Below are 19,553 nucleotides of genomic sequence, written 5' to 3' on the forward strand. Positions count from 1 at the left end.
ACTGTGGCAGACAGGGGGCCTGGTCCCTCGAGAGTCCTGGGGTGCCTTGAGGAGCCATCCCCGGGTAGGGAGTCGGGGATCAGCCTGTCCCACCTGGGACGGAGCGGGGGACAGGGCTCCTTGACCCTAATCAGATATGGCTGGTGTCCTTATGAAAAAGGGAAATTTGGGCAAAGACACACACTCAAGGAGAGGCCTGTGAAGATGAGGCAGGGGTCAGGTGGTCCTTCCACAAGCCAGGGAGCAGCAAAGGTCTCCAGCAACATCAGAAGCCGGGGAGAGCCTCAGAAGGAACCAGCCCTGCCGACACCTGTCCCCAGCCTTCCAGCCCCCAGCGGTGGGGACAACACGTTCTGTTGAAGGTGCCCCGTCTGTGGAGCTGGAGCAGCAGCCACGGGAAGCCACATGCTGAGTCGACTCTGCGATGCACTGAGGAACGGACATTGTGCTAACATTTGTGACGGTGACAGGCACACGACTTTTGACTCGCACAACCCACAATTCTCATTTCTTCTCCAGGCTCCATCCTCCCCGCAGCCCCTGCATGATGCTAGAACGTCCCGCCACTGTCCTGCACAAATCAGCCTCGCCCTCGGTACCTAAAGGCTGGCCCCGGAGCCTCTCCCCACGTGCTGAGGGCGATTTCCATTCACAGCCTCACCTTCCCTCCCCGGGGGTGGGTGGGGGTGTTGGGGGGAGGGGCAGCCCAGCCAGGAAAGGGCAGACGCGTCACCATCAGAAGCCACCCCCGCCCCTAGAGGAAACCGCTTGGGTGCAGGGGGGCTTCCCCGCTGTGGGTGGAGGAAATGGGGTCATTTTTGTACTTCTCATGTTATTTAGGTCTCTTCTACTTAAGAGCTAATACAGGTCTGTGATCCTTTACCCGAATATATCCCAGCCAAATGAGCCTGGGGATTCCGAGTTGCTTGGACGTGAGAAGTGCAGCTCCCGTGACCCAGCCTCGGGGTACCTGTGCGGTGAGAAGCTTGGGTGCTGGTGGTAAGTTGGCAAAGCCACAGCGGCTGTCGCGGCCAAGCGAGGGATCAACGGCACTTGGTCTCCGGAGCTTCCTGGATTTCGAATTATGGATAAGGGACGTGGTCCTCTCTGTGCAAAGCACTTAGGACAGTGCCGAGAACAATTACCACGAAGGGCTGGCGGTTCCCATTGCCAGGCCAGTCTCTGGCCATAATGCTTAAGCTGGTTACCCATTCCCAGGCTCACCTGTTCCTGTGTCTGTATGTCATGACATCTGCAGCATCACCACGGGGTCCAGAAATCACTCTGCTCCACACTAGGTTGCAGAGTCTCTTATGACTTTCTTCTGGGCCGATGCAGACACGTGCCCAGGTACCTAGGTATTGGCAGGTGGATCAAAGATTTGGTGCCTACCACAGCACTTCCTGGGGTTCAGACACATTCATGTCTGCAGAGCTGCAGAGGAAAACCTGCAGGAACCCAATGCACAAGGCTGGGTTTGTGGTTTTGTTTTTACTTCACAGACAATAGCAGGGACGGGTTTTTCATGCACTCAAGGGGAAAGGGCGAGCAGTGCGATGTCTGTCCCAGGCACTGGCTCCCATCCAGGCCTGCACACTCACACCAGAGCCCTCTGAGGATGGGAGGGTGGGCCCAAGTGGCTCGCTGTGGGGTCCTGTGACCAAGCGCAGCACTTACTTGGGAAAAGGGGCTCTTCCTGCTGGTGTGCAGAGCGGGCGCCGCACTGGCACCGCATGGGCTGCAGCTCCGGGAGCACCCAAGGTCTGTGCCCGTGGGACGGGAGAGCACCAGGGGCAGGGGAGCAGACATCCCGGGGTGGAGAAGACAACGAGGATGTGTTGGTTCAGCCACCCCCACAAGTTCCTAGAAATAGGTGGAGAGTCTGCAGACGCTGCAGTGGGCAGATGGGGGCAAGGGCCAGAGTACTGGGGTTTGCATGTCTCATCACCATAAGAGGCCTTTGGGGTGACTCCCAATCCCACATGACTGGTGACCTTCCCCAAAGAGATGCAGACACGAAGGGAGAAAGCCAGGGGACGACAGAGATGGGAGTCGTGTGCCTACGAGCCAAGAGCACCACAGAGCACTAGCAGAGCCAGAGCCGGAGGGGTGGGGAGCCGGTCTGCCCTGCAGCCTCCAAAAGCACAGCCCGGCCCCTCTGAGTCACCCCATCCCGCAGCTCTGCCCTCCAGAACTCGAGAGTCAATTTCTGTCACTTAAGCCCCTGTGTGTGTGGAACTTTGCTGCGGCAGCTCCAGGAAAGGCAGACAGAGCGCAAGCGAGAAACTTATGCTGCGCTTGCACCGAGAGCCTGTGCAGGACACAGACTGTTTCCAGGTCGGGGCCGCCGCTGCCCTGCCAGGACGGTCCTTCCAGACCACGCCGCCCATCAGTGACCTTTGAGCTGTCGTACGGCAACCTACAGATGCTGACATTACAGCCAATCCAGGGTTTTGATACATTTAATATCAACTTGTTAACCTTCATTTGCCCCTAATAGCTCATACATTTTTTGTTCAACTACTTGATAAAGATTCGGGGAACCATAGTCATTTATAAACAACATAAAATCTTAGCTAATTAAAATATGAGGCTTATTTTGATATATGTTAACTCCACTTGGAGACTTTATAGTAGGTCTTTTCAAAATTCTGAAGTTATTAAAACTATCTGAGATTCTCAAGAGGACAAGTTTATTTTTGATAATCTTAAAGCCCTTTCCTTCTTTTTGAATCTTGTAAAACCCAAGTGAATAACAGCATTGGTAAATGAATTTTTTTCAAGTTATGATTTTGTGTAACTAATTTTAAAGAAAAGTATAGTCTTAATAAAGAATATGTGCGGGAATCCGAATTTCTTATTAAGGTTTCGACCAGTCAATTGGAGCAGCGCACGTGCCTGGGCCCCCAGGCGCAGGGAGAGGCCTGTCCCCTCGGCCTCCAGCGTGTTCGCGTTTCTCACATCTGGCCCCCGGTGGGGCTGCAGGCAGACGGAACGACGTGACATGGGACTGGTTCTTGAGCCGTGTGCTGTGGGGCCTTGCACGGGACTTTCTCTCACCCGAGCAGCGCGTGTTCTGAATCCCGGCTGGCTTTCGCCCTCCTCCTGTTCAGTCATCGTGGAGCTGACTTTGGGGTGAGAAATTCTTCGCCTGATTAACAGAGGATGGTTTTCTCATATTTCTGTAGGTCCTCGGCCAGGTCGATGGGGACTAAAACTGTTAGGGACTTAACGCTGATTAAATTACCCTGAATCATTCCAATAACTCCTTAAATAATGGAAATGTACAAAAGTGAGCATTTTCCGGGGGAAGTTAATAGGATAATACAGATGCAGTGTCGTTTCTGTACTGAAATAAAAGTACTGAGAACTGGCGCGTTTCCTGAGGTTTTCCCACGCAGGAGAAAGCTTGATAAGCCACGGATACTGGTGAAGTTGGGATGCTGCCGAGCGAAGGCCCCAAGTGGGTGGCTGTTGACACCTGCCGAGCCTCACGTCTGACGCGCTTCAGAAGAAGCGAGCGTCCCCGTCTGCGTATGCAATCGTCCCTGCTGCCGGGTTTGTGTGCTCAACACGGGGTCCCCTGAGGCAGGCATGGGCATCGGCGCTCACTGGGGCCCGCAGCGTCTCCTCTGTGCGGCTCTGCGCTGGCTACCGGGGTTTGGTCTATGACAGTGATGATCATTCATTCAACAAATATTGTCCAGCACTCACTGTGTGCCGTTCTAGGTGCTTGGATCCAAGAACAAAGCAAAGCTTCCCCCTCATGGACCCACTAAGGAGCCACAGGTGGGCGGGGAGAGACCAGCGTGCAAAATAAACACAGGAAAGGACATTGCACAGGTGTCTGCAGGCAGCAAGCTGGGTGGGATGGGGTGGGTGGCAGTGTGGGTCCCAGCAGCCGGGCAGCCTCCTTGAGAGCGTGAGTGAGCCCGGCCACCGCGAGGTGAGGAGCAGTGAACAGGGGCCTTGGCTGGAGGCTGCCCTCAGGGTCCAGGACCAGCGTGGGGCAGGCTGGAAGGTGAGGCCTGTGAGCTCAGGGACCCCTAAAGCTCAGCATGTAAAGGATCGTACATTCCCGGCTGCCCTGACCTGGCCCAGGTCGCCGGACGGTGGTGCAGGGATGGGGCTGCGAGAAGCCCCTGGTGGCAGAGAGGACCCCAGCCTCCACCCTGCCACTGCTCCTGTGACTTCCCTTCTTGGAATTCCTACAAATCGTGTCCTTCACTTTGCAGTTACTTACTAAACAAAGTAGTGAAGTCTGTTCGAATGTGTGAATGATGGAGCCAGGCTTGTTTTAAGGATGTTCTTAAAGGCCCCCTCCTCATTTTCAAGGCCTGGACTGTCTCATCATGTGTGGTTCAGAGAGTTCCAGAAGCTAGGAGCTTGAAGAGGATGGGAGAGGGAACCGATGGCACCCTGAGGACACCCTGCTAGGACAGCCCCAGGACCCCCTGTGAGCCGGCGTGCGCAGCCCTCGCTGGTGCAGGGTGACCTGTGGGTGTTTTGGGAGGAAGCCAAGGCCCAGGTGGGTGGAGCTGGGCGAGCAGAGCAGGACCTGGAGGTGCCCGGGCCTCCCACAGCCGCCTCCTGCGCTTCGGTCCTCACCTGAGGCCGTCCTGCCGGAGGATGTGGGCGCTGAGCTGTGGGCCCGACAGCCAAGCACGTCCCGGCCCGGGGCAGGTGACAAGGGCATCGTGGCCACACCTTTGTTTATCCTCCCGGGGGCTGTTCAGGAAGGAACCTGTGCACACTCATTCGAGCTCCCGGGAAGGCAGTCCGCTGGCATCCAGGGAACGTGCACAGGAGGACCCAGGGCCAGCTCCCCTGCCGCCTGGGAGTTGGCGCTCTGGTGGGCAGGGGTCCGGGCTCCACCTCCTCTGACCGTCGTTACCCCGGAGTCCCCGTGCGCCGCCCACTGAGGTTCCTGCGTTCCCTCCTCTGCTCCGGAGACCAGGGGTGGCACAGTGAGTGGCGGGCTCGAAGGTCACTCACGGTGCCGTGTCCTCACAGCAGTGTGTGCCCCTCCTGGGGACCGGCCTTCCATGTCCACCCCCGTCCACACGCACAGAAGCACAGCAGTTACCGTTTTTCTGCTTCCAAAGGCAAAGATGGCTGTGGTGAGAGGTGATGTGAGTTAGGGACCCCTACGCTGTGGGAGGGACTGTAAGTCAGTGCAGCTGTTACGGAGGCCGGGATGGAGATTTCTCAGCCGGCTACAGAGAGAACTGCCACCCGGTCCCGCAAGGCCGCTGCTGGGCACGGACACAAAGGCAGCAGAAGCTGCAGGTCAGAGACAGCGGCAGCACGTTCCCTGCAGCTCTACACAGAAGCCAGGCCATGGAGCCAACCTAAGTGTCCATCTGCAGCAGACTGGGGAAGGAAAACGTGGCCTCTGTACACAACACAATATACTCAGCCCTAAAAAGCACCAAACCCTGCCATTCACAGCGACAGGGACGGGCACAGAGCATCACAGTGAGTGAAGCAGGCCGGCGCAGAAGCAAACGCCGCACGATCCCACTCACAGGCGGGAGCTAAGAGTTGATGTCACAGAAGCGGGGCAGAAAAGTGGTCACCACAGGCTGGGACGGACGTGGGGCGATGGGGAGAGGGGCGTAGTGGACACAAAATCATAGCGAGGCGGGAGGACCGGTCCTAGCGTTCCTGGCACTGCAGAGTGTCTAGTCAACAGTTTGTTGTATAATTTCAAAGAGGCAGAAGAGAGGATTCTGAATGTTCCCAACACAGAGAAATGACAAATGTTTGAAACAATGGATGAGCTAATTACCCTGACTTGATCATTACACTTTGTACACCGTATCAAACTATCACATGCACCCCGTAAATATATAAAATTATGTCAATTAAAAATTTAAAAAGATGGATTCAGGATTATGAGCCGAAAAGGTACAGGCAAACCAACATTAAGATGGTAAGACAGAAAACAAGCAGAGAACGTGGAAAGGAAGAGCGCGTTGAGGCGTGAAGCTTATCACCCAACCCGTGTTGCCAGAGTGTCCTTGTGGCTGGACACTGCTGAGAGGAATCAGGACCAGCCTGACCTCGTGGCAGGCCAGGGCCAGGAAGTCCCAAATTTGGAATCCTACCCCACGGAGCCAGAGGCCTCACCTGGTTCCTCCTGGGGATGTTTCCCAGGTGACACCTGAGCTCCATGAAAGTCAGAATTGAGTTGGGACAGGAGAGGGTACCAGCCCAGGGGGACTCAAGTGCCAGGTAAGGCACACTGGGCTGTTGCGCTGTGTTGTTTTGGGGTTAGTTTTCAGACAAGATGCAAAGCTGCAGAGTGTGTCAGCGGCCCAGTCGGGTGGGGAATCAAAGGGCCAAGAGGTGGAGAGAGCGCTCGGGGTGGGGCACACCACAGCCCTCCAGAGGCCACGGGGGCAATCTTGGGCTCCTCAGACAGCACCAGAACCCTGCCTGGGGCTAGAGAAGGACGGTCCTACTCCACAGTGAGGGAGCGTTTGGCCCACAGCACCCAAGAGGCTGACGGGCCCGGGGAAGCCTGGAGTTTGGATGAGAGGGGGAGGGGAGAAAAACCTAGACGGAAAAGGGGACCAGGACCCCCGGAATGTGGAGCAGCCCAGGTCTGGGGCAGAAGACAGTCATCGAGGCTGTCCAGAGTGAGAGAAATGCCATCCGGGCTTTCCTGTTCCAGGTCCCGGGCCTTGGGACAAGGCCCTCCACAGCGATGGGGAGGGGTTCTGATCCCCACGGGATGCTGCCCACCTTCACCCCCACAAAAGCACACTTGGACAGTGTTTTCCTCTCAGTCCGTGAGCAGGAAATGTAATGCAACTTGTGTGATTTTATTTACGTATGAAGAAACTGAAGCAGGTTTTTTTTTTTCTTTATTGCAAGCAGAGTCAGGTTTCCTGCTTAGATAATCTACAGAAAAGTCCAATATGGTTGGTATTATCAAGTCAGAGCTTAGCTACAGAAATAAAAGATAAAAACAGTTGCATACAAAATAAACTTCAAACACAAGTTAGATTTGGTTTAATTCACAATTTAATTTTTCAAAGCAGGTTAATGAAATATCATCAGTGAAACATTGCTGTTTGGAGGCTGACTTACATTACATGTACTTACTACGTTTAATAATTTAAAAATAAATTCCAGTATTTATGATGATGACAACTATGTACCATTCATATTAAATACATTTTTGAAGATTCTCTTTTATTACATTACATAAAGAATGGACATTTTAAATGGTAGCGCAGACACATAATTTTCAGTCAGAGACAATATATGCATATTAAAATTTTGTATATTTTGATAAGGTAAAAATAAAGCTATATAAACTGATCTTTAGGTTTTTTTCTGCAAAAGCAGAGCCGCGCTTTCGTAGCACTCCCGAGACATCTTCATTGAGCTCGGTTTGCAGATGCGGTATCCGGACGACTCTCTCCTTCATTTTCACCACCCTACACCTAAAAAAAGGACTGCATCTGCCAGCTGGTATTTTCTCTGTTTTTAAAGTTACAAATGGGTAAGTTCCAAAAGAAATGCAGAATGCACGGGCCTGAATTCCAAGCTGTTATATTGAGTTGTCAAATAAATAATATTAATTTTAAGATAAAACAGAGTGGCTGCAGTAGTTCAATACTAGTCAGTGCAAAACACATGAACTCAGTGGTTTAAGGAACATGGCCGGGAGGCCCTCAGACTGCACTGAACAGACTGGCCGGTGCTTGACAGTTTAGAACAGTCACCACAGCCTGTATGAGACATTTTTGTAGTTAAAGATGCAAAATGCTCAGCAAGCCAAATGGAGAGTCACCTGTTACTGGATAGCTTGTCACATCTGCTGTGCTCTCTAAGCCTCCCCCCCCAACCCCCCATCCGGAGGCCCACCAGGGTCTCAGGCGCGCCGGCCCCGTGGGTGTGGGTTGCTCTGCCTGTCCACCCATCCGCTGAAACACACAGGGAGGGGTTGGTCTGACTTAAAGAGAAAAATGCCTGTTTCCCTAGCTGGCATGTGGCACAGGCCTGGTCCATGCTCCCAGAAGCACGCGGACATGGCACGCAGCTGTGGAGGGTCAGGTCCCGCTTGCTGCACTTGGTCTGGGGGCTGGGCTGAGGGGAGGTGCCAGCTGGGGGACTGGACTTCCCCGAAAGGGAAGAGCTCAGCCCAGGCCACTGCAGTGCTGTTCAGAGAACAGCTCAGGGCAGCAAAGCTGCAGCTTCACCCGCCGTAGCCTGCCCTGCAAAGCCCTGAACATCTTTGCCAGGAGGAGCCTCTTCATACTACAGGGTGTACAAGGGGGGACTCCAGGGAGCCCTGTCCTCCCAGGCCTGGCCAGAGGCTCCTCCCAGGGGCCCTGAGGATGTAAGGAGAGCCCGCATGGATGTGTGGTGTGTGTGCACGTGTGTGTGTGTGTGTGTGTGTGTGTGTGCACGAGCTTGCACATGCACACGGCCGTGAGTGAACGTGGACCTGAAAGTAAGAGGGCACAGGTGCAGTCAGGTCCACTCAAGCACGTCTAAGGATCTGCAGTGAGGAAATGGGATGTGAACTGGAAACCATGTGTCCTGATCAATACGGCAAATTACAAGTTGATGACTCATTAGCATGTGCAGGAGTGAATATGACCTTCAGAACTAAGGCAGGTGTGTAAAGTTGACACCACCTGCTGTAAAGTCAGCTGAAGCAGGTCAGTACCAATCCCTGGGAGGCGGAGACCGTGTTAAACCACACCCGAAATGTCACTTCACTGGGCTCTTCTTTTCCTCCTTTTATTTTTAAATCTCCTGCCCCTTGTCTATTTCAGATGATCAAGCACATTCCTTTAATAATTTCCCAAACATTTGTTTAAAGGGCATTTTAAAGCGTGTGGAAGTTTAGTGACTTCCATGCTAAGACTTGAACTACTAGAGATAGAGGGCAGCAGCCAGGGCGCAGGCAGAGCTGGGCTCCAGCACCCGGAGCACCACGCGACAGTCTTCTGTCCTTAAGGCTGAAGGATGGAAAGTAAAAACAAAAAGCAGACGGAATTGCAACGGATTGTGAGGAGAAAGCACAGCAAATTATCGTGCCCTAAACACTCCCTTCAACTAATCACTGCCCCCAAAGTACCCGGAAACAGAGGTGGAGAAAATAAAATCAAATCTGAAAATTCCCATTCACCAGATATTGAAACATCAGCCAAAACTCTCAACAAAATTTAAATGTAGAGTGACCAAAAATGTCATAAACTTAAAAAATGAAAGCTTTAAAAACATACTTTAAATATTAGATGATACATTAACAAGTAAAAGAATAAAAGAGATATAAACAGCTATGAAAATAGTTCAGTGCAAAGGCAATTTTAAGATTTCTAAAAAAATACATTACAAACAATTTTTTAACTAAACATACAGAGAACCTGTCCCCCGCAGGTGTAGACTTACTCCCACACTGGGGTCTTAAAAAGGGCTAAAAACGCACACACCACAGGCGCAGGGTCAGCACGGCCGGGGCGGCCAGGCACAGACCTGGGTGGCGCTGCGAGGCGGGGTGGGGCGGGGCGGGGTGGCGTGAGGGGCACTCGGGAAACCCGAGGACGACCCTCAGGGTGCAGCGGAGCCTCCCCACTGTGTCTGTCCGAAACCAGACCCTCAGGATCCTAACCTTTGGTATGGTGTTTACACTGCCCCTAATTCATCCCAGCACTGTGCTCACTGTTCTTGCTGTTAACTTACCCCCTAGTTCAAATAACCATTTTATAGGTAAAACGTTATACAATCAAATTGTGAAATTTGAACTTCCCAAAATATCTACTATTGAGCACCTCAGAAACGGACGCCCCACGTCCTGCAGTTCCTCAGCATGGCATCTAGTAGCAGGCAAGGGGCTGACGGCTCTTCCTTCAACTTCTGGGTGACGCTCTTCCACAGAGGCTCAATTCTGTGTCTGGAGTTTGAATCTCAAACTGAAATGTCTCCTTTAAGAACCATTAAGGCTACATACGTCACATGGATTATTTCTAGAAATAGGAATGCCGGCGAGAAAGTAACAGGAACTCTACAACACTGGCCTTCTGATGGCTCACCCACCCCACAGAGACACTGGCCCAAAGCTAGGACAGTGGAGTGACGTGAGAACACGCAGAGCGGCATGGAGGGCAGAGCCCGAAGGCAGTCCCCGCCAGTGACACTGGCCATGTCAGCCTGAAACAGACCTTGGAAGAAGCCCGCTCCCTGGGGGCCGCGGCTTGTTGAGGAGGAAGGGGTCTGACCGTCACAGCTAAGTATCCGCCTGGGTACCCCCGGCCCCCATCCTCTCCCCAACACCCGTGAAGCTTTCCAGTGACAGGAAGCTGACAGCTTCGTCCCCAGGCATGGCAGGTGGATCTCAACACCTTCTTCGAAGTGCTGCAGCAGACACTCTGTTCTCCATGGGGTGACTGATGGCGGGGTGCGCACTGAGACACTCCGAAGCCTCAGCAGATGGCCCCAGATGCCCCCGCTTCACCATGCGGAGGGGGGACGGTGGCCATGGGAAAAGGGGACGCTGTCAGGGGCTGACTCAGCCACTTCCCTCCCCAGGAGGACCAAAGGGTCTCAAAGTTCAGCAAGTACAGCAACAGCCGGCAGGGACGCAGTGGCGGTGTCCACAGGAGCACAGAGCCTCCACTGAGTACCGTTCGGGGGTTACAAGGGTGTTTCCAAGCAGGACCCGTGGCCGCTGTGTGGACAGCCAGGGCCCCTCCAGCTCCTGCAGGCCACCTCCGGGGGGTGGGGGCCCTGTGGGGAGGCGAGGGGTGAGTGACCCCGAGGCTGCGGGTGCATGTCCTGCGGGAAGAGGAGAAGACGCGGTCAGGGTGGGTGCGGGACCCTCCGCCCGACCCAGCCAGTCCAGATCCACCCACCCCACCGACCTCCCTTGAGGGACGGGGATGGCCCCCCCTCCACCGCTGCACCAGAGCTGCCACACCCTGGTGGCCTATCACTCCCTGACACAGCAGCGTCCCAGGGAAGAGCACACCCACGGCGGGAGCCAAGGCCCTGCAGACCCATGGATGTGGAAGCCCTTTCCCACCCGGAGAGGGGCCCACGGCCTGTCCAGGGCCTGCGCTGGCCGCCCCCCATGCACCCGTGGCCCGTGCTGCCTCCCCACACGCCCATCAGCCAGCGACACGCGGGAGCAGCCAGGGGCACAGTGGATCCCCGCAGGGGAGCTGGTCCCCAGGACGCGGCGCTCAGGTGGCGGTCCTCACAACCCCCACGACTGACTGGCATCGGCGACTGTTCCAGCCACTGACAATGGGAGTCATCCTGGGTATCTGACCGGCGACCTGGCGGAGTCATATAGTTCTTCACTTTGACTTCAAACAGGATCCTTCCCACAGACCTTCCACGTGAGGCTGTTTCCAGTGCAGAGGACGAGGAGCAACCTTGCTCGGACCTGGACGCGGCCGCTCGGGCTATGTCATCTGCACGCGTGCGTTGAGCAGCGTAGGCCACGCATATGTGTGCAGGGAGGGTGTACACGTGTGCATGTGTGTGTGCATGTGTGTGTGCGCACAATGTGCTCCCTACGTGGCCAGCTCACCCGCAGGCACGGCACTTACCTGTGACAGCAAACGTGTGTGTGTAAGAAACAATTTGTTGTTTCCAATCGTGAACCTGTTACCAAAACGGCACAACACAGCAAAACTTTGGAGGAAACAGTCTGAGAGAGTCACAGCACACTGGCCCGTGCACACAGCGCAGCAGTGGCCATACCATTACCCAGCGCTGAGCTAGTCACACCTCGGCTGCGGCAGGAGGTCCTGCAGGAGTGGCCCGTCACTGCTTGGTGTGGCGCTGACCGATGCCTTGCCTTCCACGTTCTTCTGCAAGGGCGAGGGAAAACACTGAGACGGCTGTGGCCAGCAGGGACACAGGCAGGGCCACCGTTGGGCTGGGGCTGCCATGGCCTCTGACCCCAGCTGCTGTAGACCTGTGGCTGTGTCAGCGCTGACATGCACTGTCCCCAGGCCCCGACCTGGAGAAGGACACAAGCCCTTGTCGTGGAGTCTGCGCGTGACTGTCCTGGAGCTGCCAGGGCAGGCGAGGGCGCTCAGGGTTTCTGCCAGAAAACAGACCTCGTTCTGAGGAGAGCAGCCCAAGTGGAGAAACCCACACCAAGAACGGAGAGACAGTGACAGGGCTCAGAGGAGAGACCATGGCACCCAGAAGTGGCAGAGGGCCTGAGGTCCCGCCGCTGGAAGAACTGCCTGACAGTCCCTGCTCCCAACGCAGCCAAGAGGACAGGATGTGTTTCCAGAATCCCAAAGCCACGCTCCTGCCGCGCTCGCCCAAGCTTCCGCGCGCCATGTCTTCGGCAGGGATGTGGGTCCCACAAAGCGCAGCCAATGTACCCAGGAGGAGCTGCCCTGCCACTGCCAGGGAGAAGCGACCTGGCCACACTGTATCCTGGAGGCTGAGGCGCTCGAGGCACTGCACATCAACGGCCAGGCGTCCAGACCTGAGATTTTCTGGCAGAGCCTTCTTAGTTTCTCAGGAACAAGGAACAAGGGAATTTTAAGAGTTGAAGAACTATGAGCTTTGAATCGCAGAACTGCAGGTTTGAAATGGCAAATGTCCACAGCAGGAAAACCGACCGACCAAAGGATGGAGTTGCTGCCCTTCATGGGGGACAGTGATGCAGAATGACGTCACGTGCAAATACGCAGATGGACAGAGGTGTAAGTACGCATGCATCATATGTGTAAGTTTTACACATATATAATATATACACCTGGTGCCTGTAACTTTTCTTTTTTAATAGCAGTAGGATAAAAGAAAAATTCCCATCCATTTGAAGTAAAATATTTTCCACATAAAGACTAATGGAATGTTTATTCCTCCGAAGTTTGGCAGGACTCTGGGAAGCCTTATATCACCACAGAGCATGTCTTGTGTGGGCCAGGCGTGTGGCAGCAGGGCTCTGCATTAGGGTGGGTGCTGGCAGTGCCGCGGTGGTCACCCCGAGGCTTGAGGCCCTACCACGGTGGCCATGGAAACCTCAGGGCACCTTCTCCCACAGGTGCTGCATGCATCCAGAGCAAACCAACTCTTAATAAGCCACATCAATGGCTGAATATTTATTTCTAGCCCAGAGTTGGCATAAATTGGCATAATTTAATCAGTTTCATAAGGACCTCCTATGACTTGTTAAAGTGTTCCTAATAATTTCCTAAATGTTTTCGTGTAAAGAGTGAGATGAAATTATGTAATTTATTCTAACAAATTCTGATGCCATGAAATTAGACAAATTTGATTGCCATTAATTTCCTGGACTTAAAAAATGTACCATCTTGTTAGTTAAAAGATAGGTTTTAAATATATAGGAGAGGAACTTATTATTCTTTTAAAAGCCTTTTTCTTGCTTTAGGCATTTTTCTATTTAATAAGCTGTACTGGTAAAACAAAATATGCATTTTCAAAATATCATTCATTTCGAGGCATACATAAATGTATTTAAGGACATGAACGAACTGATAAACAGAACACGATCTCCAGGCAACATCAGGTCCCTGAAATCTTGATCTGGATGAAGAGGCTCTGATCGTGAGCAGCTGCCACAGAAAAATGCCATGTGGGCGGATCTGCGTTGCCAAGAAAGGCCCCCATGATCATTTAAAGCAAATTAAAAGGGTTTTCTAAATATAAAAAAAAAAGTATTTAAAAAAAAGTGAAAAGGGAATTTGGTTAAAAAAAAAAAAAGTAAAAGGGAACTGGACACAAAACACTTTCCTCCCTTTTGTCTAGTCAGAGGGGCTTGGCTGCCTCGTCTCTCCTGCAGTGCTCTGGGGCCTGTCCTCAGTTTCCCCATCTGCAGAATGGGTGCACAGAGGTCAGCGTGTGGTGAGGCCTTGTGGCCCATCCTCCATGGGCTGTGGAGAGAAGGCAGTGCTGAGAGAACTCTGCTTGTGGGACACACCTGTGCCTCTGTGCATGAGGAACTGAACTGATGGTGTGAGTGACAGTTTGATGTGGCACAGCACGTGGCCTTGGCTGTGCCTGAGCAAAGACGCCATGAGCCCAGCCTCAGGGGGCCTGATCCTAAAGGACACTGACGGTCTATTGCTCTTGAGGGAGCACAGCCCAAGGTCAATGCCTATGTCTCAAGACCCACGTTATCAGGGTGTTTCTGGGTGTGGTGGTTGTTAGACAACAGATGTAAACGCCAGAGTGCGTGCACCAGGCGGGCAGCAACCCTCCGCTGTCCTGAGACTACCATCCCAAACATGCAGAAAGGCAGAAAAGCGTCACCTTGTTCCGTCAGAAACTCAGACTGCTGGAGGTCTGAGAGAGCATGAAGACGGTGGGCTGCTCGACAGAAAGGCACTGGGTCTCAGTCTGCCCATCCCACGGCCACACGCGCCACGCCCAGCACGCGCGTTCAGACAGGCAGAGGTTATTTAGGCAAAGTGGTCAGAAGACAAGGAGACGAGGAAGGAAGAGAGAAACAAGAGAAGTGGTGAGCTGATTAAGGCGAGCACGTCCAGCACATGAATGCTGCTCACTTTGGCAATGCACTGCCCGGGCTGCCCCACCGCACGCCTCCTGGGCATGGACATCAGCACAGCAGCGGGACCCTAAAGCAAAGGACGACACAGGCAAGCTCCTCACTAGCCCCTCCAACGTGCCCCTAAGGAATGCCCCTTCCAGAAGATATCCTGCAGAGCGGGTCCTGTGGTCAGGCGCGTCTGGGGCCAGCACTCAGCTGCCTCCTTCTGGAAGCTGCGCACGTTTTCATGACAAAGCTCCGAGGGGCCTTGTGGGGAGCAGCCCGCTCGACACCTGCAGAGCATGACCCTGTCGGGCTCAGGCATGTCTGACCAAGCACCTCGACATCTGTGAGTGTCTGCTACTAGGTGGTGCCTGGAGCCCGGCCTTGTAAGTACTGAGTCACCTGGCTGTGGCCATGGCCAGGGGACCCAGTGGACTCCCCCTAGAGGTGCATCTGCTATCTCCTGGGGTCAGACCCACAACTCTGATTCCCCTGTGCGTGGTGCTGTCATGAACATGTGTCACTGCACCCCCCGTGCACAGGGTGCTATCATGAGCACACATGATCTTGTTTAGAGAAAAGTGCTGGTGGACTGTGTTTTCCCATGGGTGCTGCTGGCTGGGGTCAACAACGTTCTCCACTGAAGTGCTGGGGCAGCTGAGTCCTAACACCAGAGATCCCTGGGACCCCGCAGCAGGACCTCCCTGGAAGGTAGCAGCGGGACAGTATTCTGCTGTATTTCTCCTGCCTGTGAGCAGAGGGGAAAGGGCTCCGATTTGTGAACATATCCCTGTCCTCCATGAGTTTTGTTTAGAGATGACTTTAAACAACCGATGGTAAATTGTGTATGGACATTTTTACATTGCTGGGAAGAGGTCTCCTCATCATGAGTTTTTGTCAGCACCAATTTTACAAACTAGGGCAGGAGGCGTAAAGGAGGCAATTAGTGGGAACTGGAGGTATTGGATTCAAATTTTAAATTATCACAAAAATTTGAAGGAAGTGTACAAACCAGGATCCCGTTCACACTGTCGGGGATCAGTGGTGGGTGGGGCTGTGCCAACCCCAGGTAAGGCTACCTGTTTTCCACCCCAAACACCTAGAGGCTGAGCCCCTGGTGCCATCAGAGCTGTGGGGAGCAAGCATGTGCCCTCTGTCCCCTCCCTCTCCACGTCTCCTCCAGGGAGGGCTCATGTCCTGCGGGAGCAGCCACTGCTGTGGCCTGTGCCTCCTGTGTCCTCGGTGAGGTCCTGCGCCTCTGTGGGCACACAGTCAGCTGGGGAACTTGTTTCAGGGCCCATCCCATAGCCTGATGAGGAATTTCTGGGGATGGAACTTAAAAATCTGCATTTTTAATAAACTCCTAAGGGAGGGAGACCCCAGAGCACACAAGAGGACTTTGTCATGTTGCCCTCAAGCCACAGTCAGGTTTGCTGCTGAAGCCACAGAATGGGGCGAGGCAAGGGGCGAGCGGTTACCCAGCCCCCAACCCGAGGGCTGGGCTGCCCCCCACACCCCCCTCACTCCCCACAGAACCTGAGGCCAGAGCTGTGGCTGCTCCAGAAGACAGAGGGGGCGGGGCAGCCCCTGCTCGCACCTGCACCAGGTGGGCCTTCTGCAGAGGTCAGTTCTTTCCTGACCCCAGAATTCAGCTTGTCAGCCCCAATTTGGGAGTGTGGAAAAGTAGCAGCCCTACCAGTACCCAGTGCTTCCTAACAGGAATTCAGAAGTTCCAAGCCGAAGTCTCCATCCTTAAAAATGAGGTCACTTAACCTTTAAAGTAAGGATTCATTGAAAAAACTTTTTTGGATTTACATAAAATAATTTGTCTTTTGTATAATCTTTGTTTTCTTATTCTTTTTCTTATGTTGGCTGACTTTTTAGGGCTAAACACACAATTAAACATTGCTCATTTTGGATTCTACCTAATTGAATGTTTAAAGTCATATATCTTTATGAAATTCATCAGTAATACTCAGACTGACCACATTTTTATAAAATCCAAACCTCTTACACTACTATAATTATTATTTCCCAACCTTAAAACTCGGAAACTGACCCCAGCTGGGCAGGGCTCGTACCTGGACTCTCTCTGTTGCTGTCGGCCGTAGCTGCCTGCACAGGACTTTCTTGAGTACATCGGGAAGGAGGCTCACAGTGACCAGCAGGACAATGGCCAGCCACGCGGGGCCACTGGACAACATCTGGATGAACACGTAGTACATCCGTTGATAGTTGAGGAACGGCCTGCAGGGCAAAGGGGAGCAGAGAGCAATCGCAGTGGCAGATCAGAGGGTGCTGGGGACACCTGAACCCTGACGTGCGTTCTCTGCTCACACAGGGAGGCGGTCTGTCCTGGGAATTTTTCTTTTGTCACTTACAGTCAATGGAAAAGCCATCGACCTGCCTGCTCTGAATCTGCTATGTAAAAAGTGGGGCACAGGGCCTCCCCTGTAATGCTGGGGTGTCACGAGCGGGAACGGGAGGAAGGAATTCTACACGGTCGTTTCAGAGGGACAATCGGAGTCCCTGATGTTCAGATTCAGGACAGCAAAAGAAAAGTGACTGAAGCAGGTGGAGCTTCTCCTGTCTTGGAAGCGCAACCCCTTCAATGGTGGTTAACGTGGAGAAGACGTGCATTGTTCCGATGAGCAGAGCGGGTTAACCACCTGACGCTTCTGCCAAGATAGAGCACGGAGTGACTTCCTACCAGGAACACTTCCAACTCAAAGAAAATACCCACATCAGGCTCTGCGACACGTGTTAGGGATGCAGGAATCACCGGCAGGATGCTAAACTGGGTTACACCGTTCTTTCTTTAATATGTGTTTCCAACTAACATTTATTAATCACCTCCTGTGTACCGGGCACCGTCAGCAGTGTTGGGGACACAGAGGTGAAGCCCCTCCCCGTCCGGCTGCTGTATTTGGGTGTGGACGTTGAAAAGGAGGGGTTGTGAAGGCAGAGGCAGGCAGGCGCCTAGCGGTACCCGGTGGTCAGAAGCTGCTGGAAAGGCCCGGGGTGGGGTGGGGTCCCTGCAGCTCCCGAAGGCAGAAGGCTGGGGTCTCATCCCGGTTGTGGTAATGGCATGGGTTCTACTACATCTTAGTGTCAAATCCTTGGACAGCAGATGCAAGAGCCACGTGGCTCTTCACCGAAGCCTCCAGGGCTGCAGCCCCTCAACCTCAACCCCAGGGCCCAGGAGTGAGTGAGGGGTGTTTCGGGAGGAAACACTCCTCCCATGGAGACATGGCTTTTGCAGGAACCTTGGTTCTTTGGCTCTGGTGGGGCTGCTGGAGACCCACAGAGGCTCCTCTGGCTTCTCCCTGTGTCTCCAGGGACCGTGCAACATGCCCTGCGGCCACTAGGGCCGCACATGGACCGAGATCACCATTCCGGGAGACAGTCACGGATGGGAGGGCTGAGGTGTGTTTTCAGATTTCAGGGCCACCTGCTCTCCTGGCTGCGTGCGCCATGGGGTTCACAGAGACGAGGACCTTGCTGCTGGCCCCACAGTCGGCCAGGGCTAGCATGAGGTCAGCCTGCCCAGCAGGGGCTGCCACACATGTCCAGGTCCTGGTCCCAGTTCCAGCCCTGCTCAGGAAATCCTGTCCTGTGGAGAAGACAGCCATGTGAGCAGAATTATAGGAAACTGCAGTGAGAGTGGTGACAGATGTCCATGCTGGCGCCTGGGGACGAGGGGCAGCTGCCCCGCCTGTGAGGAACACGCAGGTGGGGTCTTGAGGAATGAACAAGAGCTCATCAGCTGGGCAGTGGGGAAGGGTGGAGGCTACTGTGCCGGGAGCGGTGGTGACGTCGCCTGGCCCCACTGGCCAGCTCAGGACTGCCTCCACTGAGTCTCCGGACTGGTCTGCTGTCACCATCTCTAAACTGGACGTCCTGTGAGGCCACCAGCTCACCTGCACCACGGTGGCTACAGCTAGCTTGCTGAGAGGGTGACCCCCCGCATTCCTCTGGTGACCACCGAGGCGGGCCACAAGCCCCGTCAGGCTGCCCCTGCCGACTGCCTGCCCGACCTGTGCGCTCTGCACGTGCCCTAGGCTCGCACACATGGCTGCCTCCGCCGAGCAACAGACGCCTCCTTGGGAGCATCCTTGCTGGTGCTGGCTGCACAGCTCCAGGGCCACTGTCTCCCACTGCACGACCTCTGTCTTGTCACTTGCCTAGTGTGGAGGATGCGGCCGTGTGAAGACTCAGTGACACGACTGTCAGATTCTCTGTAAGGTGCCTCATTCTCAGGAGCGTTTAGTAAAGGTGGCCTGTTGTGAAGATGCTGATTTTCTTCCAGGTTTCAGTTTAAACGACAACTCGTTTTGAGAAGTTACCTCTGGCCTTACGATCTGAGAGGTCCCCTAGGTAGTGCCCTGGTCTGTTCCTCCATCTGAGGGGCAACAGGCCCGACACCGCTCTCCTGCGTTACCCGTTAGTGTGTCTCCCCAACAAGTGCAGGGTGAATCCTGTCCTCTCCCCCTGCTGTATACAGGCACCGGCACGATGCCCAGCACACAGCAGGCACTCAACAGATGCTCAAGCCCACGAATGAGGTTGTACAGAAAATGCGTCAGGAACCCTTGGTGAACACAGTGTAGGACTGTTAAGGTAATAATATTACTGTTAAGGTAATAAGATTACATATCAAATTCATACCAGATAATTCCTCCCCAGAGTAGGGAAAAGACAACGTAGAACAGCAGCGACCCCCAGATGACGAAATGGTTTATCCAAGTCCAGTAGCGTGTGTCCAAAGCAAGCTGCAGGAAGAGAAGAGGCAATGGTTGGTAGTGGCACTGCCCGGGCATGTCAGCAGCAGCCAAGACATAAGGAAAGAACATAAGGCAAACCCAAACCCACCCAACCCAGCGACCACGGCCACAACCATGAGAACTGAATACCTGCAGAAAACACCAGGAAAAACAAAACCAAACCTCACGTTTCCAGCGGAGAAAAAGGAGGTGGCAATGGCACAGCCCTCTGAATGACACTCCTAGTAAACCCGCACCCAGGTCCCACGGAAGGCAAGACC

The 19,553-nt window shown here is 53.9% G+C and overlaps 1 protein-coding gene across 3 annotated transcripts in view; it reads right to left on the minus strand.

Moving 5' to 3' along the window:
* Positions 1-6,992: 6,992 nt before the first annotated feature.
* Positions 6,993-19,553, minus strand: part of ATP11A (ATPase phospholipid transporting 11A) — a 163,128-nt gene continuing 150,567 nt past the window's right edge. The window contains exons 27-30 of one of the 3 annotated variants that reach the window (XM_063102239.1): positions 19,178-19,281; positions 16,591-16,756; positions 14,269-14,355; positions 10,715-10,800 (exon numbers count right to left, since the gene is read on the minus strand). In XM_063102239.1, coding sequence (XP_062958309.1) covers positions 14,278-14,355; positions 16,591-16,756; positions 19,178-19,281 — 348 coding nt within the window. In that variant the 3' untranslated portion in view covers positions 10,715-10,800; positions 14,269-14,277. Of the gene's footprint in view, positions 10,801-11,572; positions 11,844-14,268; positions 14,356-16,590; positions 16,757-19,177; positions 19,282-19,553 lie in introns of those variants that run through there. The other 2 variants (XM_063102237.1, XM_063102238.1) reach the window with 2 other exon arrangements.

Source organism: Cynocephalus volans, chromosome 7 (genome assembly GCF_027409185.1).
Source record: "Cynocephalus volans isolate mCynVol1 chromosome 7, mCynVol1.pri, whole genome shotgun sequence".
Taxonomy (NCBI): Eukaryota; Metazoa; Chordata; class Mammalia; order Dermoptera; family Cynocephalidae; genus Cynocephalus; species Cynocephalus volans.